The following is a 24,795-nucleotide window of genomic DNA, read 5'->3' on the forward strand; positions in this document are numbered from 1 at the left end:
CATGGCCCCAGTACTTGTTGAGAATGGAGAGGAAGTGATAGTGGAGTGCCACAGGGTTTACAGAGTACTTAGGGCCATGCAAAAGGTCCAGAAGAAACTGCAACCTAGGTGTACACCATGAAGGTGTACGTGAATGGACCTCGAAGAGAGATGGTAACCGGAAGGACTCCAGTTCAGACAGAAGGGACCGGACACGAACTGCAATCATAAGCCCTGACCAGGGCCACCGATGAGGGAGATGAACTGCCGTGGCTGGGAAAAGGAGACTAATTCGGATGCGCATGAGAACTACAAACGTGTGCAACGTAACTGGCGAGCAGTTGTGCACGCCTAACTTTCAATGGAGGGACTCCGGCCTCCATCAGGACACTGGTCACTGGACTTGTTCTAAAAGCTCCTGTCACTACGCGAACACCATAGTGGTGCACTGGGTCAAGTAAATGCAACGCTTAGGGCACCGCTGAACCGTAAACCAGACTCCCATAGTCAAGGCTGGACTGAACAAAGGCTCTGTAGAGCTGCAGCAGCGTAGAGCAATCTGCGCCCCAGTTGCTGTTGCTCAGGCAGCAGAGGGCATTGAGGTGCACCAGCACTTCCACTTAAGCTGATGAAGGGGAGGTAGCCAAGTCAATAGGGCATCAAAAACCAGTTCTATGAATCAATATGTCTCCACTACAGTGAGTGGATCATCATTAAGGTAAAGTTCTGGCTGGATGAATGTTGCAATGCCGACAAATTCATGACACACAACTTCGCAGCTGAAAACTGGAAGCCGTCGGCTAGAGCCCATGACTGCACCTTGTTAATGGCTCCCTGTAGGTGAAGCTCAGCAACACCAGTACTGGAGGAGCAGTATGAAATGCAGAAGTCATCCGCATACAGAGAAGGTGAGACTGATGGTCCTACAACTGCTGTTAGACCATTAATAGCCACTAAAAATAGCCCTAAAAAGCCCTGCAGAACGCCATTCTCCTGAGTAAAAATCTGGAGCACGCTCCGGAGACCCCACTCATACAATGTGGCAAGGATATGATGTCACCAGGTCATGTCGTATGCTTTACGTTAAGTCAAAAAAGATGGCAACCAGATCTTGGCATCTGGAAAAGGCTGTTCGAGGGACACAAGATCATCAGTGGTGGAGTGACCCTGGCAGACGTCACCCTGACATGGAGCCAGTAGGCCACGTGACTCCAGGACCCGACCCAACCCAACCCAACCCAACCCAACCCAACCCAACCCAACCCAACCACCGGCACACCATACATTCCAGCAGCTTACAAAGGAAGTTGGTGAGGCTGATGGGCTGGTAGCTATCCACATCAAGCGGGTTTTGATTGAGTACCAGAATGATGGCGCTCTCCCGCCATTGTGATGGAAAGATGCAATCGCACCAGATCCAGTTGAAGATGACAAGGAGATGTTCCTTGTAGTAAGACGAGAGATGTTTAATCATCTGACAGTGGATCCGATCCAGCCCAGGAGCTGTGTCGAAGAAATATGCTAGGGCGCTGAGGAGCTCCCACTCTGTGTTATAGGATTCACTGTGGTGTGTAGTGAACGAGAGGATGTTCCTTTTCATCCGCCATTTGAGGGTGTGAGGGTGCAAAAGACTGGGGGGGGGGGGGGGGGGAGGGGGTGTAGTTCTCCAATGCAGAGGCTCAGGCAAAGTGCTCGGCAAAGTGCTCGGCAAAGTGCTCGGCAAAGTGCTCGGCAAAGTGCTCGGCAAAGTGCTCGGCAAAGTGCTCGGCAAAGTGCTCGGCAAAGTGCTCGGCAAAGTGCTCGGCAAAGTGCTCGGCAAAGTGCTCGGCAAAGTGCTCGGCAAAGTGCTCGGCAAAGTGCTCGGCAAAGTGCTCGGCAAAGTGCTCGGCAAAGTGCTCGGCAAAGTGCTCGGCAAAGTGCTCGGCAAAGTGCTCGGCAAAGTGCTCGGCAAAGTGCTCGGCAAAGTGCTCGGCAAAGTGCTCGGCAAAGTGCTCGGCAAAGTGCTCGGCAATCGCTTTTGCATCGGTAGATAACACGCCATTGATGTTAATACCAGGGAAACCAGTTGGGGTCTGGTGCCCACAAAGACGTCTTATCTTCGTTCAGACTTGGGAAGGTGACGTAGAGGGCATGGGTCTGCATTGCCGGGAACCAGGTTTCCTGGAGGGCAATGCAGAAAGAAGGTGTCAAGCTTAATCTCCACTTCATCCTCAGACACAGAGTGTGTAGGTAGTGGTGGTGTGGGTGCCACCACAGTGCCTTGGTTCTTGGGGGTCTTTGTCTTTTTAGGTTTCTCTCGCTGCTCCTTAAGTTCGTCCGGCTGGGAGGGTTTCACTGATTCAGTCTCAGGAGCAGGAGCATGACTACGACCAGCTACCTGTGGTTGCTTCAGCCACTGGCAGGTGTCAGCTTTGCCTCTGGTAGGAACCTGGAAAGGGAGTGACCCAAGGATCTGTTCCTGGCAAGAGGAGCTGAAGAAGACTTATGCTTATCCAGATGGGAAGTGGATACTGACATCCCTGATGGTTGGGGGATGGGGGGGGGGGGGGGAGGTGGGGGGGGGTTGCTCCTGAAGTAGGTTGGACAAGAGTAACAGGGAGAGAAGTGCTCCCCACATCAAGGGGGCAGGTGGAGTCTGACAGCTATGAGCTAACTGTACACGGCAGAACGGAAGATGGTAGAACCACAGCGGCAGTGTAGGTTGACATCACAAGCACAGGATGTAGCCTCTCATATTTCCTCTTAGCCGCAGTGTAGGTCAGTCACTCCAGGGTCTTGTATTCCATTATTTTTCTGTCTTTGGCAAGAGGAGCACAGGATAACAGAGGAAGAACACCAAGTCAAATAAAACATGTGAGAAGGTACAAGACGCCCCCTCGTTGTCCTCACATGGCTGAGATGCCCTACCTCAGACAGGTAAAAACCACCTTCACGAATTGTAAAACCAGGTCAGCCACTGAGGGTTCATCCACTAATACCAGGGATAGCGAGAAAGGAAGATTATGAGTCCATTGCAGGGCAGCTAGGTTAAGACAATCAAACAAAACGTGGACCACCATCAAAAGGGCACCACAACGAAAGTGGGGCGGATTCCTCGCAATGGAGGTGATGACCTAGAGTCAGCCAAGTATCGCCAATGTGAGACAGTAAAGAATGACACCAAAAATATGACCCTGACTCCAACCAAAGACCACCGACCATCAACACTGTTTGAGGACAAAAAGGGAATCACAGGTATTCAGGACCTAGGAATGGTGAGAGTAACACTCATCAAGAGCTTGTAAACTGCTCAAAGAGTCGCTACAGATGAGGAAGGACCCCATCAGCGCAGGAACAGATATGCTCAAGAGCACGAGAGATGTCTACCTACTCTGCAGTGTAAACACTGCAACCATCTCACAAGGAGTGAAGTTCAGTACATACTGCATGAATGTAAACAAAGCCAGAGAGACTGGCAACCACTGGGCCAGGAGTATAGACTACTTCTGAACCCCAAAACGTATCAAGAATAGAGAAGAATTGGCAGTGAAGGAACTCAGAATGAGACGAGTCTTTCGGACCTTGTGATAGGTCAAGAAAGCGCTGTGGAGGAAGGTTGCAACAGAAAGCTGTACGTAAGCGGGACTAGAGAAGTAGTGGTAGAGGGGAAAACTGGAGTTCGGAAGAAAGGGTGAGATGTAAACAATGATCATACGCCCACATTCGGCCGATATTGCAGGAGGTGGATCCCCATATATTGAAAGATGAAATGGTAGTTTGGGCACTCCATAGAGCATCAGGTGCATAATGCAAAGGTGATCAACTGTAGTTGACACAGAACCTGTAATGGTGGAACCCCTGCCTCCACTAGGAAGCTGATCATGGACTAGTCCAATACGCACCAGTTACCAGTCGTACCCCACGATGGTGTATCTAGTGCAATGTCTGTAACATTGAAGGTAATTTGAGTGGTATGTGAGATTCCCATAATCTACAAGGGACCAGACCAATGTTATGTAGAGCCATGTAGGAGTACAGCTGAGGCATCAAAGAGCACTCAGGTGCTACCAACATGTCCAGTTAAAACAATTTTAATAAACATTTTTGGAACAGTGATCAAAATTTTTTAAAGTTTTTTCATTTTAAAATTCAGTCTCGATCACACCATGTATGTTACAAGAACATAGGTGACCAGTTTCAATCATATCACATGACCATCATCAACAGTTGACATCACAGCAGCTGAGAAGAGTGCTCCACCTACCGTCTTCCGAAAGATGCCATTGGTCTGATGATGGCCATGTGATATGACCGAAACAGGTCACCTATGTTCTTGTAACATACATGGTGTGATCAAGACTGAATTTTAAAAAGAAAAAACGTCCAGTTTAATTGATGGGGAAGCCATGTCAACCAAGAATCAAAGATGAGAGTTCACCACCTTGAGGGACTGGTCATCAAGGTACAGATCTGAATACAGAAATGTGTACACAGGTCTTGGAAGCAGAAAAATGGAAGCCATGAGTGAGAGCCTAAAACTGCATTTGGTGTACTGCTCCCTTCCATCTGCATTCATTCAGCAACACCCATAAAAGATAAATGCAAAAATTATCAGCATATAGCGAAGGGGATGCTGTAGGACTTGTAGCCACTGCCAGATCATTGATAGCCACTAAAAATATATGAACAGTTAAAATACAACCTACAGATGGGAGGTGTTACAGAAGGCCTCAATCTCTGCCTAAAAGTGAGGCATGAAAAAAATTGGAAGCGAGCCAGGCATCACTCACATAAGGTGGCAAGGATGTGGTGGCACCGTGTTGTATGATAAGTTTTATGCAGATTGAAGAAGACTGAAATGAGGTGTTGACAACAGTCAAAAGCCGTTCGGATAGCACACTGCAGTTTGACTAAATTATCTGCAGTAGAGCGGCGTTGGCAAAAGAGCATCCTTAGGTGAACCCAAAAGGTCTCTGATTCAAGGATCCAATACAGTCTTTGATTCACAATCTGTTCAAGAAACTTGCAGAAGACACTGGTTAAAGTTATTGGATGAGAGCTATCCATTTGAACTGGTGGTTTACTCAATTTCAAAACAGGAACAACACCACTTTCCTAGCACTGGATGGGATTTCCCCCTCACTCCAGAAACAGTTAAGAACGGCAAGTATATGATGCTAGCCACCGATAAGTGTTCAAGCATTTTGCTATGTTTTGGTGTGCAGCCTGCCCAGTGAAGTACAGGAGCCATGTCAGTCAGAGATCAAGGGTGCTGGTGAATTCCTACTCACTAAACGAGCATTAGAAGGCTCCATATTGGGGGGGGGGGGGGGGGGGGGGAGAGAAGAACGAAAGATAAACATAGTCATTCCAGACGGGGTTTGAAAAAATGCGTGGATAGTGGACCAACACAAAGACTTGGAACAAATGCTGAACAAAATGCTCAGCAATAGATTCTAGGTTGGTGAGGGCAACACTATTCAGAAAAATTACTGGGACACCTGTAGGAGGACAGTGTCAAATATATACCTGACCTCTGCCCGTAAGTGCAAAGAAGGATGCATCCCTATGGCAGGAAAGTAATGTTCCCAACAAATCTGTTATTGGCATTTAAGTAGATAACAAGCCTAAGCACTAAGTCGTTTCAAGCCCAGGAGGTGTTCGAGAGATGGACGCTGTCTGTAGTGTTGGAGGGCGAACAGTCTTTCCACTGAGGAGAACCTGAGGAAGAAGGAATCACCGAAGCAGCTTCCAAAAGCATGGCATAAATGAAACTCCATACAGACTCATCAATGCTGTTGCGTGGTGGTGCAGTTGGGAGAGTGGCCGAAGAAAAGGTATCCCAATTCGCATTAGTAAAGGCCCATCTGAGAGAGCATCCAGGAGAGTTACGCTGGAGAAAAGACGATTGGAAAATGATCACTGTCACAAAAATCCTTAACTCCCCACTGAATGAAGGGGAGGAATCTAGGTTACAGACAGAAAAATCAATAGCCAAGTAAGTGACGTGTGCCAAACTAAAGTGTGAGGACCTCCAATGGAGGAGGCAGAGATCAAGCCGTCCTAGCAGATCTTAAAAGAAGCCTGCCCCAGTCAGTGGTCACAGCACCACTCCACATACTTATGGACATCAAAATCCCAAAGGATAGGGCAGGGGGAGAGCTGTTGAAGGAGGGCAAGAAGGACAGGAAGTGTATGAAGTTGGTCTGAGGGAAGATGATGCATATTGTTACCACAAAGTCTAAATGGATCCGAATGCACACTGCTTCCAGCACAGTATGAAGGGGAATCCAGGAACTAACAACATCCATGCGGGCCAACATAGACACACCACTGGAGGCTCACATAGGGCCCAGTCTGGGAGAAGGCTTGGACACCACAAAGAGTCAGCAAACAAGTATCCACAAAATGAGATTCCTGCAATGCAACCTAAGTTACAGAGTAGAGAGAAAGAAGGGGCTGCAATTCTGGAAGGTGACAATGACAATTACAGTTTCATTGGAGGTGAGTAGTACAAGGGGCCAGATGGATGTCAAATGGGCCTGAATCAGTCACTTATAGCCACTCATTTTCCCATTGACGCAGGACCTTGTACATCAACAGCGAGGTGATAGCATGCAGGGAGATGGCACATTGAAATACCTGAGGATCACAACAAACCTCCTTGGCTGCTTGGTCTGCCCTTTGTTCCCTGCAATTCCCATGTGCCCAGGTATCCAGCAGAAAAACACCTTCCTCAGTTGTTTTAGTTGGAGGAGGGCAACCTGGATATTCTGGATGACTTTATATGGAGGAAGTAAATGGCACTCCAAGAATTTGAACAGACAAGAAATCTAGCACTGGAAGAGTGTCTCATCTGCTCCAGTGCCTGCAAGATCGCATGTAATTCTGCATCGAAGATAGTAAATCCCTGATGCAGTGGGACCTTGAAGACATGATCTGGGAAAACGACAGAGCAACCAACGGAGTCCCCTGCTTAGACCCAGTCATAAAGACAGCTACATTATTGTGGTGCACATATAAAATGTCTCTAAATATCAAATTAAAAACAGAAGCAGGAGCACAGTCACTGAATCTAAAATGACGCTGGGCCTCTCCAGTAACCAAGGCGGCAGATGGTTAAAACCCTGGATTTGGGGTTGTACTTGCTACACAACTAGTGACTCCAGCACATGCTGATCCCAAATGGCAGTGTGGCCCATGGACAGTTGAAGAAAAGGCATTCCAGAGGCCGATGAGCAACAGTATGATGTGTGGGTAAAGTCAGAGCTGCAAGAATCTTACATGCCTAGTGCACCAAGAGGAGCCGTCGCTGGATGGTAAGTGGCGGTTCCCCGGCCTCAGCACAGAGGCTGGGTATGGGACTGGTCCTATAAGCACTCGTGTCCAGCAGAATCCCCTCATGGTGTCAGCATCAGTTATCTTCAAATATTAAGGCCTCACTGATCCATACACAGTGCCCCCATACGTCAGCCACAAGCGCACGAAAGACCTATAAAAACTGGAGCAGACATGCTCTACCTGCACCCCACGATCTGTGGCTAAGGCATTAAGATATTCAGTGCCTCGAGGGTTCTGGCTTTCAGGTCTCTTAAGTGTGGCAACCACAACAATTCCGAGTCAAAAATGAGGCCCGTAACCGCACGGAGTCTCTAAAATGTAGGATGGTATCCCCCATATGCAAGTCAGGCAAATTGAAAAAATGACAAGAAGATTAAAATGAACATATGTCCTTGCAGCCAACTCCTGTAACCTTCGCACTGTAAGTTGCAACTGACAGCTTGCTTTGCAACACTAGTAGAGCAACAGGAAACAGCAAAATCGTTCACAAATAAGGAGCACTGTACAGGACTCCTTACCATGGATGTGATACCATTTATGGCTATGGCAAATAGGGTAACACTTAAAACACTGCCCTGAGGGACACCATTTCTCCTGCTCAAAAAGAACTGACAGTGAGGCACCAGTTCGGCTCCGAGAAAGCTGTTGAGACAGAAAAGACAATGTGAAGATGGAGAGGTGGCCACAAAAGCCCCACTGATGCAGTTGTGCAAGAATACAATGTCTCCAAGAAGTATCTTACACCTTACTGATATCTAAGAATACACCGATACAGAGATAATTGCCTTAGCAAGACTGCTCTAGCAGGGTCAGGTTGTCAACAGTGGACCAAAATCTCCAGAATCCACACTGAGTGTGGCTAAGGAGTTGTCTGGTCTCTCAAAACCAGACCAGAGGACAGTTAACCATTCACTCCAGGGTCTCTCCTACACAGCTTGTTAAGGTGATACTCATGTAACTACTGGGAGATTTACAGTCCTTTCCCAGTTTCAGGAGAAGTATCAGAACGACCTCCCTCCATGAGTTGGTGAAGTTGCTATCTGCCATATTAGATTAAAACATTTGGGGAGGATAACCTTTGATGCCACTGGCAAATGTCAAAGCATGCAGTATCAGATTTGGTTGTGTCCAACTGAAGTATCACAAGTCTCAGACAGTGCCATTTGAGCTCCCAAATGGAGAAACAGGAGTTGCAGGCCTTGAAACAGTTGGATCTTAAATCCAACTTGTCCCTCTTTGCAGTAACAATGAAATGCCAGATCCTGGCTTACATCAGCTGTAGTTTTTGCAAAATTTCAGCCAGCGTCTAAGCAATGTCTCTGAGCATCATTTGGAGACACCTCTGCTTCAGCAATTCTGCTATTGGTGAACAGCTGCATTTAGCAGAAATGCTCCTGATGGCTTCCTGTACTTTTGTAGAACAACTGGAACCATTAATAGAGTCCAGGAACGCTTGCCATGACTGTTTTTTGCTCTCCTTAATGACATGTTGAGACTTGGCTCTTGTGACTCGAAAGACAGTAAGGTTGTCCACTTTCAGGCGGCATTTAAACCATCAAAGAGACACATGTCTGGCCTGGATGGCTCTCTTCTGTCCACCAAGGTACAGGTTGCCAGAAGGAGGTCGCCTCATGAGAGGACTGAAAGACTTTGGTATAGAGAGGTCAGCTGCAGGACAGATCACATGTGTGATGTGGTCCACCCATTCCTGGACACTGTCACAGTGTTCAAACGCAGCCAACTGGCAGAACTGCACCCAGTTTGCTCTCCCTGTCATCCATGTTGGTAGCTTCTGTTCCAGCAATGTGCCATCTAGTAGGTGAATGCTGATTGGGAAGTGGTCAAGGGAGTGAAAGTTATCAATGACCTCCCAGTGAACATGATTGTTGGAGAGCAGAGAGATAGGTTGATGGCCAAGAATGACAAAGTAGCAACACAGAAATGAGTGGGAGTACCAGTGTTTAGAATGCACAGCTCTTGAGATGTTAGGAGGCTCTCCAAAACCTGACCCAGAGGGCAAGTAGGGGTTGGGCCCCACAGGACATGATGGGCATCGAAGTCTCCCAGGAGGAGAAATGGTCAAGGGAGTTGCTCCGAAAGATCTGTGAGAGCCTCAGAGTATACTGCATCCAACTGAGATAAATACAGAGAGCAAAATGTAAGCTTCTGATGTGCATGAATTTCAACTGCTACTGTTTGCAGGTCAGTAGCCGAGTAGCCAGGGGGAGAGCAGAAGAGTGATGTGAATTAGTGACAAACACTGCAACCCTTCCCTTGGCTCTTCCTCCAATAGGTGATCCTTGCAGTATAGCTTACAGTCCCACAGCACAGGGACATTTTAAAGATACAAATGCGTTTCTTGTAAACACAAGCACAAGGGGCATGCCTGTGCTCGGGGTTTCAGTTTCTCCACATGATTCCTGAACCCATTCACATTCCATTGTAGTATGGGAACCATGTCAGCTTGCAGTTTAAATGTACCCATACCTTCGCACCAAGGACGTGAAGCTCTTTTAGAGCGAGGGCAAGTGGAGGGACTGGCTGGATTTGAGGGATCTAACTCCATGGTGTCCTCCTCATCAGTTAGACATGCCAGAATGATGTCTGACTCAGCCAGGCACAGCTTGTGACCCGAACATTGGGAACCTTTCCCTGCACCTTGTCCCACTGAGGGTGAGGGGGGAAGGGGCCACTGAAAGGCGCTCTGCTTTGTGTGTGGCTTCTGGATGCTCACGGTGGAAATATTTTTGGTCTTTCTTGTTGCAGTTGACTGAATTGCTTTGTCCTTAATCTTTTATTCTTGGCATGTAAACGTGCAAGTACAGGTGCTTGTGGTGGATACAGGCATGCTAGACATCATCTGCGTGAAGCATCGGCATGGGAATAGATTTCTGCACCATGGAAGAAAATGGGGTGGCAAAGGCAAGGGGTTTCGTAGCCTTATATTCTGTTTTGGCTTTGGCATAGGGGATTCGCTTGAGCATTTATTTCCTGTATTTCGCACTGCTCAGCAAAAACAGAGCAGTCTCGACTCCAGACTGGGTACTTCCCATAGCAGTTGACGCAGATCGCAGGAGACAGGCAGTAAGTCCCAGCACTGTGAGCTGGTTTTCTGCACCTCCACAACTCATGGTTGTATGGCTGAAACAGTGGCATTTACAGTGCCACTTAGGGTTTGGTATGCAAGGCTGAACATTAAGTTGAAGGAACGCCACCATAACATGTTCAGGAAGTGTAGGAGAATTGAAAGTGACAATGAAAGTGGCAGTCTTTTCAGTGTCTCCATTAGTCCTTCACTTTCATTGCTCCACAGACTATCCTCATGGATGTCCATTCTTTTTTCATTTCCGCTATGTCCATGTCCACAATATCTCGACATGTGACAATGCCCTTATTAGAGTTGAGAGAGGTGTGCATCTCAACAATGATATCCTATTCACCCAGTTTCTACAATTCCTTAACCCTTTGGTGAACGCACTTGCGACAGATAGCCGCAATATTTAGTTTTCTGTTAGTATCACAGACAGCATTACAATTACGTACACATCCAGATACAGATTTGTTGTTCTCAATGGATGTCACCACTTGCTACATTTGCGCGATTCATGCTTTCAGCAGTTTGGTAGCTACTGTTGTTTGCAGTGTGTTTGCTGCTACGCACCTTGTGATGTAAGTATTTTCTATACTTGTGTTTTTCTTTCGTCTCAAGGCAATCTTTCTTTTATATTAGTATATGATGAATATTTGAATCTAGTCAAAGTTCCCATATGAAAATTTCATTACTTTTTACAGTATTGGATATTGATTTGCTACAATATATTACTTTTACAAAAACATGTGTTTCATTAGACATCATAAAAGTGTGGAAATGGAGAAAAAAGAGGCATTTGACAGGCACTGTCTATTTGTCCTGAAGACTATGAGAAAGTATTGCGAGAAATGTCAGAAGAAGAATTACTAGAATTGTCAGATTCATGTGAATCTGAGTCAGAAGAGGACGTTATTGAAGAAGAAAATCACAGCATTGATTCCAAACAATCAACAGATGACCACCTGGTTGAAGAGGGGAAACAACAAACAGAGGATTATCAATTTTACGTAAGAAAAGATTAAACTATTTGGATAAGTGAACTGCTTCCTTCTTCTTCTTCTAAAAACACCCTAAAAGTATTGCCAGGTCCAAAAGCAAGTGCTGAAATTATGGAAAGAGAAATTGATGGATTTTACCTATCTATTACTGATGGGATGAATATTTTTCCTTCGGTTAAAAATGTAAAACTAATTGTGGTGCAAAAGCCGCAACGCGCCCACTCATGGAAGTATGAAAGGAGTTCCACCTGCTTTGAGCTGCTAGTTTTGACGAACAATGAGAAATAACACAGTTGTTTCATAGATTTTAAAGTGCCAGCACAAGGCCTTCAAAATCCTTATGGATACAGAAGGGGGAACACTTTTTCAAATGTCCCCTTCTTTCTCTATCACCAAAAACGCATTATTATTCACAACTCCATGAGCCCTGTTACTGAAGTCTAAAGCATTCTTATTCTCAGGAGGACTAGCCTCTTTCCATTCTCTTGGAAGAATGGGTGTGAATACTCCCAAGCGTTACTCCCTTTTTGCTGGAAGCAGAGGGAGATGCTTTCAAGGGTTCCATCTCGGACCCACGAACAGTCATGGAAATAAGGGCCCACCCAAACAAAGCCCAGGATGCCTGAGTAGGCCTTATACAACTGTGGTGTGGCAGGCTGCCCAGAGATTGCCCGCTAATGACTGTTCCACATCAATAGCCATGTGTCCCATCAGCCACAGCACACCTTGAGACTGTGGGTTTTTTTAAAAGAGGTTTATTCCGTCCTTGTGATGCAGGTGTTCAAGCCAAGATCCCCTTTCCCTAAGACAGACAACATTCCACTGCTGCGCCACACTGTGCTCACTGAAGTATGCCCAGAGCTTACAGCAATGGGGAACTGGCAATGCTTACCAGTCCCCAGCTCTGAAACTATGAGGTCGCACTGCCTGTACCCAGCAAATGAATACTGAACCTCTGAGGGCATCGAGAGTTTTGAATTCCTGACTCTTCCTTTCCTTTTTATAGATCAGGTACTCCAGCGAGTGAGGATAATGTGGGCTGCAACAGTTCACGCACTTTGGCACTAAAGGTGCAAGGATTCCCCATATGGAGAGGCAAGCCACACTTGCCACAAATAGGATTCTCCTCACATTGCAAAGACATGTGAGCAAAATAGAGACAGGGATATGGGATATAGGGCTTTGTGTAAACCATGACTGACTTTTTCTGGAAGGGTATCTCCCTCAAAAGCCAGGATGGATGCACTGGTATCAACGTGATTGTCCTTAGCACCCTTCTGAACTCACTGGACAAAATGAACATCGTGCTGTGCCAGATCTGATCCTTAACAGACTGAAGGAGGTGGTGCCTGTGGAAAATAATTCCCTGGGTCATATTTAAGGGTTAGTGAGGAGTCTGCTCACTGGGATATCTCCTAAACATTCGCAAGTATAAAGGGAAGTTGACTGATTGGCAGAAGAGTTTTTAATCAGGAGGAAGCCAGATTACACCTTAATAAGAGAGCCAATTTCTCCAGACTTATCTTTGATACATCCTACAGAAAAGAGCTGTTAGGTAGTAGCAAAAATCACCCTGTGTGTCCTGGAACAAACCAAATAATGAGGAAAGGGTTTTGCCTCAAGCTAGTGACAGAAGCCCTTCTCCCTGGGGATGACCAGGGAGGGGAAGGCTGTTGAAGTAAAAGTACAGGCAGAAAGATTGCTGCAGAGGTGAGTGGCCAATTGCAAGGAGCTTAGCACACTTCATGTGCAGAGTATACGCCGTGGTACCACCCACCACGATCAGGGGCTCCCCGTGTGGGCAACACCCAGCTGCAGCAATTGTCATTGATGGGAGTTCTGATGCCCCTAAAAGATGAGCAAACACTGCTAGGCATATGCAAGGTGGTGACAGCTCAGGTACCAGACGTACGATCCTTATGTTGTCAGGGGACTCAGCCAGATGGGCACATAACAGCCCCACCACACCGACTGGGTACGCTTGCTGTTGAACCAGTGGGTTGGGGGGGGGGGGAGGGAGGGGGGAGGCAGGAGGAGGCTCTACAGTGGGGATGGAAGGAAGGGAGGGAGGGAGAGGAATGCATGCCTTAGGTGCCAAGGAGGGAGTTCATCCCCAAATACACACACTTTGGAAACAGAATGTAGAATAGGTCACACTCCAAGGGCGACTACAAAAAGCCAAAAAAAGGGGGGGGAGGGGGAGGAAACATGGGACACAAGACCGAAAAGGAATACCAGAACTGACAGAATAGCCACGTTGTCATAAAGGGAAACACACAGATAGGAGGGGGGGGGAAGACAGGAGGGGGGGGGGGTGAAAGCTAGGATGGGAAGGAGTGGATATGTGGAAGAGAATGCAACCCAGGAGAGAAGAAAGTTTTAACAGCTGCGGGCCACATGTGTGCCACTCACATACCCACAAAAGAGATGTGGGTTCCTTTGGGGGACAATATCTTGTTACAATTAAGACTGCTAAGTATGTTTTATCCTAATTAGATACCACAGTACATTTTTCCTGCAACTGATGCTTTATGTAAGACAACAGTGGCAAGTCAGGCAAGTCTTTCAGTTTGAAATTAATAATTATAGTACTATGAGTAACTTGCTTTCTCTTTTCCTAATTATAAATGAACGTTTTAGAAATCTATTTTCTAGTGCGTAACTAGCTTCTCTCATAGAAAATGACATGTTATCCAGCACTTATTTTTCCTAAACAGATGAGTCCAAATCAGTAATAAGTATGTTAATTCCTTACTGGGGAGACAATTAAGTATCTTATTATAATTTAAAAGCTGACGTTTTAGAACACGTAAACCTGTCAGCAAAACTGACAGCACAATTCCCTACTACTAAAAGAGAGAATTTACAAATAGTCACAATTTATTTGGCATTCAAATACTCCACTTTGGCCAATCTATAGACTGCTAACATACCTCATTATTCCAGTCTTGCTCTCTGGGAAGAGTTTCTTGCAGGGAAACCCACTTTGTACTTCAAGTTTCCGTTTCCTCTAAAATAAAAAAGTTTTGAAATTCATTAAAAATTTTACAAAGGAAATGAATTACATAACATTTGTAGTAAAAAGATAGAGAAAATATTTGGGGAAATGTCAAGCTGTTTAATTAATTATGTCTATGTACAACAGGAAAGATTTTCTGCAATCTGAAGCCAGAGGGAAAATTTTTCGTTAATACTGAACAAACAAATGTTTCAATAACTATCCATGGAATGACATACATTATGTATTTAAAATGTACAACAATAAACTGTGGTACAGTTAGCTGCAGACTTATTTTTGTTTATTTGTTGTGAAAAAAAGTTTTTTGTCATCATTTCTTATAATCAAAGGCATGCATCGGTTTTCAAATCCACAGAGGCACTAGTTTGGAACCCAAACCTTGGCATAAATCACATTTTTTCACAAACGTATTATGATAAGGAACCAGTCAACTTGTTAATCAGTTAATGAAATAATGAAATAATAAAAATATAAAAAAAGAATGTGCTAAAACTCGCTCTCTGAGGGTTCTGTACAAACCTAATTATGAATATAGATGATAATGATGATAAAACAACAACAATAATAATACTTGTCCCCCGAGTCTCATGGTGGCATGCGTCTCAGTTTACAAACCCTGTCATTTCCAATAAAATACTCTAGCTTTTCATACTTGTCGTCGTCTTCACCACCACCACCACCACCACCACCACCACCACCACAAGTTGATTACCAGGGCTGGCGTGGTGTTCTGCTAATATAGATGTAACGGCAACCTCTGGAACCTTCCATAGATGGCTGGAGCTGTACATGTGCGTAAGGCAAGTTTAGCAGCTCCAAGTGGCTGCATTTCTTCCAAACTGTGAAGCGATTGCTAGCAAGATAGGGTGTGTGCTGAAGAGACTGACTGAGACCATTGTTTTGGCCTGCCTCCTAGATAAGAGAGATGTTACGCACCAAATGGTTCAAATGGCTCTGAACACTATGGGACTTAACGTCTGAGGTCATCAGTCCTCTAGAACTACTTAACCCTAACTAACCTAAGGACATCACACACATCCATGCCCGAGGCGGGATTCGAACCTGCGACCGTAGCAGTCACACGGTTCCGGACTGAAGCACCTAGAACTGTTCGGCCACAGCGACCGGCTTGTTACACGCCATTGAAGACAACATAGGTCTTTCTGTTCCTGCTGTCCCCTGTGAATGTGGCAGCATTTACAAAGGTCAAACTACTCACACTATTGCCAAGTGTTGTGCAGTGTATTCAGAACATATTAAACACAGGAAATTCGAGAAGTTGGCCATGGCTGAAAACCGCCTAAAAAAAAAAAAAAGTTAAAAAGATGAGTTTTGGCTCAAACATAATTCATATTGGGATTCTGTTATCAAAGAAGCAACCAAAATTAGAATAAACAGCAACAGTTTAAACAGAGACCAGGATTACAGACTTAGTAGAGCATGGGGCAAAGCAAAGATGTAGGCTTGACACTTTCGGGAAAGCAGGAGCAGCAGTTTGAAATGTGGCACTGGCCCCTCACGCCATGTGAGGTCACAAGGTCCCACAGCACAATGGAGCCACTACGAGCTGCCAAACTTGCCTTCTGTGCCTCTCGGGAAGGGTCCAGATGCTGCCACTACATCTATACAAGCAGAACATTGTGCCAGCTCCAGCAGTCAGTTATTTAACTCATGATGATGATGGTGGAGACAGCTATTGAAAGCTCGTGCATTCTATTCAAAAAGACGTGGCTTGTAAAGTAAGAAGATTTTATAGGACGACGAGGAAGACGACGACGATGACGATGATGATATAATTATAGCCAGACCGAGATTCAATCCTGTGACCTCTCAGTTTCCAGGGACATGCATTACTGCTAGATCTCCAAGGCCCAACATGTGTAGATGGTTGATCTACAGGTTTTGCTGAATGAATCTGTATCAAAATATGTGACACATACAGCTGATTCTTTTGAATGAATTGATATAAAGACCTAAGTTAGTTATACATATAACTGTATCTATTGAATGCATTGACTTAGAAGGTTAAATTATTTACTCCACCAAGGGACTGTCAACTTGATACCTCCACCCATTTTCTGAGAAAATGGGGTCATAATGAAAATAAATACAGATTAAAAAATTACAAACATTTTTTTATGCGGCATAATTACAAATTAACAACTTTCAGATTTTCTCCTTCACTTCTACTGTAAACTTGTCTCAGGTCTGATGAGCAAATTGGGGAGTATCGAACTATGCGACATAAATGACTGCATTTAAATTTTTCACGCTGCTAAGGGACTGTAGGCCTTAGTACGTGACAAATTTCAACTTGATATCTCAACCTATTCCTAAGAAAAAAGGAACTTAAAACTCTGCCAAACAAAAACTGACCCTATAAGGGTTATGTTTTTACCAATGAGGTAAGGGACCATAAAAAGAAATACAAGGTCTGTCTAAAAAGTATCCAACCTTTGACTTTCCCGCACAAAATAGAGATGATAGCGTGGCGCCATTGTACACAGTAAAGGAAGAGACCTTTAAGTGTATGCATAGATTTTGTCCCCACCTTCCAGCGCATCAGTCGCTGCCTGTCAGTCACTGAGTGAGGTGCTACACAACGTGTTCGTTGGATTACCGATTCTCTCAAGATGACTGAACGTAATGAGCAAAGATACTGCATCAAATTTTGTCAAAAGCTTGACGATTCTCAAAGCGAAACAATTTGTAAGATTCAGCAGGTGTTTGGAGAAGATGCAATGGATGTAACACAAATTGAGGAGTGGTTTAACCAATTCAAAAACGGCCGCACATCAGCGGAGAGTGACCAATGTTCTGGCAGGCCACAAACTGCTCGGAGTGCAGCTGTTGTTGAATTGTGCATCACGAATACACACCAGATGGACAAACAGTGACAAAGGAGTACTATCAAGATGTTATCCAGCGACTGTGATGGAATCCAGCGTTAAATACCAGACATGTGGATGGTGAAAAACTGACAACTGCATCACGACAATGTCCCCACACATTTATCCAACTTGATACAAAATTTCTTGGCCAAACATGGAATTACAGCCATTCACCAACCTCCCTACTCTCCAGACATGGCTCCTTGCGACTTTTGGTTGTCTCCAAAATTGAAGATGCCACTGAAAGGATCCCATTTTGGGAGTAGAAAAGAGGTAACGTGGAACACGTCAACGGAGCTGAACACCATTCCAGAAGAAGACTTACACAGATGTTTCCAGCAGTGGAAGGATCGGTGGGCTAAGTGTGTTGAAGCACAAGGGCCCTACTTGGAAGGGGATTAGGGTCCCAACTCCATAAGGTATTCGAAATATTTTTTCTGGCCAGATGCTTTTTAGATGGGCCTCGTATATCAATATACATGGAAAATATAACCTGACCCATCACATCTAGTTGTGAAATCTTGAGACTGAGGGTGGGGAGCGCCTAATAGAATGTAGTGGTGTGGACATGTTGGGAATGTGGGTCTCACGGGAAGTGTGCAAGGGATAAGTCCCCGCAGGCACACTATCCTCTGTGCCCTCAGTGGCTCAGATGGATAGAGCATCTGCCATGCAAGCAGGAGATCCCGGGTTTGAGTCCCGGTCGGGGTACATATTTTCAACATGTCCCCAATGAAGAACATCAACACCTGTTTGCAGCTAGGGTGTCCATTTAATTATCATTTCATTTCTAGCAAAGCTGCATGGTTGTCAACGGTAACTGTTCTTTCGGGAACAGATACTACCGTAATATATAAATACCTGGGTGTAATACTTTACAGTGACATGAAATGGAATGATTACACAGGCTCAGCTGTGGGTCAAGCAGGTGGTACACTTTGGTTTATTGCTTACAGATCACTTGTGGAACCAGTTCTAAAATATTGCTCAAGTGTGTCGGACCCATACCAGATAGGACTAACAGGACATACTGAACATGTACAGAGAAGGGCATCATGAATGGTCATCGGTTTGTTTAATGAGTGTGAGAGTGTCACAGAGATACTGAAGGAACTGAACTGGCAGACTCTTGAAGATAGACGTAAACTATCCCAAAAACAAAAAGTTTCAAGAACCGGCTTTAAAGGATGACTCTAGGAATATTTTAAAATGCCCTATGCATCACTCAGATAGGGATTGTGAGGATAAGATTAGAATGATTACTGCATGCACAGAGGCATTCAAACAATCATTCTTCCCACACTCTAATGTAACGGGAAGAAACCCTAACAAGTGGTACAAAGTGGCGTACCCTCTGCCATTCACCTCACAGTGGTTTGCAGAGTACAGATGTAGATGGGTGAAGCTGGAGGTGATGTCAGATCAACTGTAGAAAATGCTAGCACAATGCTTCAATTCTTGTCTTCAGATAAACCTTTGACAGAAGCTGTCAACACAGTAGTCTACACCATACATTAAATCTTTGCCTATGAGAATCTACTTGTGAAAAGATATCTTATGTGAAATTATTGGGGTTAAAACCATCATTACACCGTATGCGGAGTTTTAGAACTGAACATTTTATGCATACACCTAAAAAATTTTCATCCAAATTTCAAAGCAAATAAAAGAATATGGTAATGTCAGGTTACAGGAACAATTACAAGTTGTATGATCCGATAACAAAGAAAATAATTTCAGTAAATGTGGTTCTCATTGAAAATACTACAGGATACCCTAAAGAACTTGGGTCCTCAACATTATGTACAAATACAACTTCCCGACAGATCCAGAAGACAAAATTCAACGACCTGTGGAAGATGGAGCATCTGAGGTCATCAACTTGGAATGAATCTTAGAAACCATTATGAATTACACCATCGAGTTCATTTCCAAAACTATGTGGCTTGCACAGCAGTCACTGGTGAACCACAATCTTGAGGCAATGGCATTAAGAGAGACTGAGAAGTGATATGAAGGAATGAAATGTCCTCATTGGCAATAAATAATACCTTGGACTTACTGGATCTACCTCCAGATCATCAGGCTACTGGTTGTAAATCAGTTTATGACATTAAACGTAGACCAGATGGTGGTATGAATCTATAAATTAAAGAAAAGCCTTTATGGACTGGAGCACTATCCACGATGTGGGAATCAAAAGTTTGTTCTTTTCATAAAGCTTTTTTTCTTTTTTTCATTTCAAACAGCTTAATTCAGATAATTGTGTGTTTTGTGCTCCAGTTGATGGCCTTAAAAACTTTTTAGCAATTTTTGTCGATGAAGGACTAGTTCTGAGAAAATCAACCACAGTTACAAATAAATACTTGAATTCGAGATTCATTTTGAAACTGTGCTTGATAATCCCAGATACTTTGTAGAATAGGAAACCAGCTGGGACTGTGAAACTAAAGAAGTGATCATCTGTTAAGAGGGCTATATTAGTTGCAACTTAGAAAGTTCATCGTGAACAACTGTTACCTCATGCAACATCTACTGATTACGTACAGTTTACAGATGCACTTTGAACAGTGTCCAGCTAATGAAGACAAGAAAGCCATGGGAAATTCTATTTTGCAAGTCTGTCGGTGGGTTTCTGTTTGCACATGATACAATGTTTTCTGTCAGTTAAGTAACTCAGGATCTCAAAACTCTGGACCTGAGCACTTGACTGCTGTTAATTACATGCTAAAACATCTTCAAGGTACAAGAGACAAAGGTATTAAACCTCATATACTCAGATTCCAATTTTGTTGTAGATATTGATACTTGTTCAACAGTGAGTTATGTCAGCAATGGCTGATCACCTGGCCTATTCTCAAAGACTGCCCCATCCTACCCTTAAAGCTTGTAATGTATTCTGTGAGTTTTATATTTTGAACTACTGATTTGAATTATATTTTCTTGATTTCTATATCACTGTGAGATGATCTATGGATGAATAAAGAAAAAACGATTAACCACTGGACCAGTTACATAGTCATCTCGCAGGCAAAAATATGTTGCCACACCTACAATAAAAGTGATGTTGCACCATACAACACAGCTGCTGACAATATGGCTTCATACATTCTTGCAGCAATTCAGGGCAACAAGGAACAACCAAGTCTTTGCAGACAACTGAAGTGCATTGCAATTGTTAAAAAGTAATAAACATCACAAAAATCTGAACACAAAGTTTCATTACATTTATGGAAAGATACGTGATGGTCCTATTCTTGTCTCCTACATCAAGTCAGAAGATCAATTGGCACATATGTTTACAAAAGCACTTGCCGAAGAAAAGTTCCAAACTAACTGAAGATGACTATCAATTGTATCTTTAAAAGCAGCAAACAAGAGTAGGAGTGTTTCACAGTGGCTTGTTGTGCTACGTATCCTGTGCTGTCTGTGCACAGATTGACAACTTATCAGTGCCTCTGATTTTTTAAATATCTTTGCCACTTCTGACAGACATATGTTCTGCTATTTCTTTATGTACCGTTCTGTCTTCTTATCACTGTTAATGGAATCTGCTGTGTGTGTCTTGTGTTTGCAGTCCCTTTTCCCTTTTCAAGCAATGAAACTTATTCACCCCAAACTGTCCAACAAAGTAGGCGAATGGAATTTTATAGTCTAAGACCTTGTGTTGGTAAGTTATTACATGCAAAGTTTCACATTTATCATGCACTTACTTCCGCATATATGAAAAGCCAAACTTTACATTTTTTTCAAGCAGCTATTTCTTTGACTGACTGCTTCAAATTATCCCTATGAAGATAACTCATAAAATATTTTCTTATAATTTCATTTAAAACCAAAAAAATTCTACAATATGGTGTAGTTTTGTTTCTTTCAAGAAAATACTGCTGGTGATGTGTTTCAAAGTTACTGAAAACTCGGTGGCACGCTGTTGCAGCCTGCACTACGGATCTCTGCAAATACCTGCTAGGTGATCATGTTTAATGGAAACATTGCAATTGAACAAATAAAATTTCATCATGATCCATGACAGCCATCGGGAACCTCTAGTTCATCACAATTGGATGAACTGTAAAGGAACCCATACAAGACGAACAAACAAATATTCCATTTTTATATATCAGATTGTCCAAGGAGATGAAAAAGATCACTAAAATATACATGTTTAAAAAGGCCGTGAAATATGCTTCATCAGTCTAAGTAAACCATACCATACAGAGATTACTTAGTGGACTCTTATTAGTGGTTAATAATGAAATATGCCCAAGATCTACAGTGCATAATACTAATGTCTTATTATTTTCCCAAGATGAACATCTCACTCATCATGGGAAGAGGAATGCTGATTCAGTTTTACACACAAATTGGGAGGACGACATGGAAATGTGTACAGCGAATTGTAGCATGTTTATGGTCCTGGAGTCAGTTTTCTTGGGGTCAATTTTCCAGACAGACTGAGGGGAGTACAAGGGACTTATAAGCATGTTAGTGATGCTGATGTCATGCACCAGCTGGTGTCTGTGGCGTGTACAATGAGTGTGGAGGTACGTGAACAAAGAGTGTAAAAGTATTTCTAATAAGTTATGTTGTGCAAATTATGTGTGAACAACAGATTAGATTCAGTTTTCGTTCCATAGACCCAAAAATGGCACGATTCTCATAGATGCGGAACATGTCAGAAAGTACAACATAAAACATTTGAATATAACACCCACTACCCACATCATTTGGCAGGAGATTGTCAAAATAGGTGAATACATTACCGTGAACTGAGACTGCTAATATTTCCAGAATTAATACACTGTCAGAATGAAACACAGTTATGCACTTTTAATACATTTATCATACAAAAAATACCTAATCCTGACTACTGTAACCAAGTGCTGTCAAAACTTAAATCTAACAGACATTTTTACTTAAGCTGGCCTGACAATCCCTGTTAAGATATTATCTATAGAGTAGAAAGAGTTGCCTATCAAAAAGTCTTCCAAGCTCTGTTGAAACTGTGGTTTATCTGAAACCAAGTTTTGAATGTGCAACAGGGACCAAACAAATGAAGCCATGCAATTGTTAGCACACTGACTTATTTGAGAGGACAGAAATTGCCATGTCTGGCCATCCCAATTTATGTTTTCCGTGGATTTCCTAAATAATTTTCAGGAAATACCAAGACGGTTCCTTTGGCAAGGCCACAGCCAACTGTCTGTTCCATCCATGTAATAACATCCTGATATATACTACGTCTCTGTATAACTGAGCTATTTATTTTCATTGAACAATGATGACAAACCCTGAATCATTATCAGATGATGACTGGATGAATGAATGAATATATAAATAAACTGCCAGTCAGATCAGATCATACCAGATCATTCAGTCATTCATCCACCCAACGTTCACAATTCAATCTCTCATTTTCTAGCTATGAAGACAATCAACTTAGGTGTATCCATTGTCTAAGCAGAAATAAAAATGCAGTAACAAAATGAATTTGTAGAAAACGTTTCTATATATTATTTTCTTCTTCCAAAGCCTTATATTATACCCACACCATAAAACCATATAGTATTTCTTTTTATATGACATTTGAAACAAATCAAATTCATAAAAAACAAACCTAGTAAAATATCCAGGATGGAATGTAACAATACCAGAGAAGTTCTCCGAGACTGCAGACGTGTGTGCAAGTTGCATTTGCGTACGCGAGAGAGCGAGAGAGAGAGAGAGAGAGAGAGAGAGAGAGAGAGAGAGAGAGAGTGTGTACTGTTGACAAAGGCCTTATTGGCCACAAGCTGTGTGAATCTTTATTGTGCCTATAGTGACTCAGCATCTCCGCTATATGGTGAGTAGCAACTTTCCTTCTCTGGTATTGTTACAACTGAAATATTTTCAGTTGCAGCTCCCCAACTCAAACTTCTGCATTTTAAACACAGCTTTCCCTTACATTTATTATAAATGAGTAAGATGTGCAGTGTGCAGTTATTTCCATTCAAATTCTCCATCTCTCTGGTTACATGGTCTTCAGGCAGACACAGGACATCAAATTTCTGAGAACTTAATGTTCCAAACATATATGCTCATCTCTATTATTTCTCAAATCCTTAACATTATAAAATAAACTGTTTTGCTGCAGATTTTTATTCTGTTCAAGGTGAAATTATGTTTACTGTCATTTCTACAGTAATAATCATCCAGATCTTAATATAAATAGGAGGCCTTCCAACTCCAGACCTGTTTATAGCTCAGCTAACATGTTCAGCCTACCCCTTTTGTTCAAATACATGAATATGCCAAAACCCATCAGCTAACAACAACACCAACAAGCATAGTAGCTTTAATACTTCTGTAGCGTAAGGTTGGTCATTGTCCTGAAAAATCTCCATAAAACCAAGTAACTGATGTACCTATTGTATCCTTATCACCCATAATACAAAAATATTCATCTTTATGCAGGAGTTTCAAACTACAGTATCAGAACTTTGAGGATTTATAACCAGAATTCATCCATGAAAACTGCACATTCCTGTCAGTTGATAAATGCTGATGTGGGTCTTCATAATCATGAGTAATTCTGCCTTTCACCATTTCCTTGTCTTATGCTTTGCTCTTCAGTCCCATACAGTTATTACTTTGCTTCTTGAACTGTCTATTAGTTGATATCTGCTTCATCTCCCTTTTTTTCCTTTACCACCCCTTAAATTTCCAACTGGGGTAAGTGCTGCCTACTCAAGATGCGGCCTAACCAATTTTTCTTCCTATTCCTGTGGTCTCCAAGAGGCTTCTGATCTCTCTCATCTTCTGTTAATTTCTGTCCTACTCAGTCTTCCAAATCCAAAATTTTATTTTGCTTCATACCCACATTTACAGCCCTCTTTCCTAATATTTTGATAATGTCCAGGTTTATGTCCCACGTAAATCTCTGTCCAATTTGGCCACTCACTACATCAAATTTTCATTCCGTTGCTTGAATAGCAAACACTTCCTCAGTAATTGCTGCTTTCAATCTTATGTTTGCATCACGTCTTTGGTCCTCCATCACAGTATTTTTAAAGAATTTGAATTTTAAACCTGCTCTAATTGTCCATTTATCATGATTTTGGTCTGCTTTATTTTTACTCCCATCTTTTTGTACTTTCCTATTTTTTATGTCATTCCAAATTCTTCACATTTGAAGTTTAGGTATTGCGCCATTTCCTTAAGAACCTTCTCAGATTCTGCCAACACTACCATGCTGTCAGCAACCCATTTACACTCCACCATTCTGCCTCTTGAACACACACATTCATTCCACTCATACCCCCACTCTTATTACATCTTCCAGAAGATATAAACATAGCACAAATGAAATGTGAGATTCCTGCCTGCCTCCTATTTCTCCATTAATTCTCCTAGCAACTCTGACTCTAGCTTTCTGCCTGCAGTACAGTTCCTTAAACTGTGTATTCATTACTCAAGATAGCTTTGGTCACATGTGGTATCAAACTTTTCCACAAATTC

General features: G+C 43.1%; 1 protein-coding gene across 1 annotated transcript in view; it reads right to left on the reverse strand.

Annotated features, from left to right (window-relative positions):
• The window catches only part of LOC124612765 (F-box/WD repeat-containing protein 7), a 139,768-nt gene that overhangs the window by 113,435 nt on the left and 1,538 nt on the right, over positions 1–24,795 (reverse strand). Inside the window, exon 3 of the mRNA XM_047141159.1 lies at positions 14,322–14,398. Within this exon, the coding sequence (XP_046997115.1) occupies positions 14,322–14,398 (77 nt within the window). The remainder of the gene's footprint in view (positions 1–14,321; positions 14,399–24,795) is intronic.

The sequence above is a fragment of the Schistocerca americana genome, chromosome 4 (genome assembly GCF_021461395.2).
Source record: "Schistocerca americana isolate TAMUIC-IGC-003095 chromosome 4, iqSchAmer2.1, whole genome shotgun sequence".
NCBI classification, from domain to species: domain Eukaryota; kingdom Metazoa; phylum Arthropoda; class Insecta; order Orthoptera; family Acrididae; genus Schistocerca; species Schistocerca americana.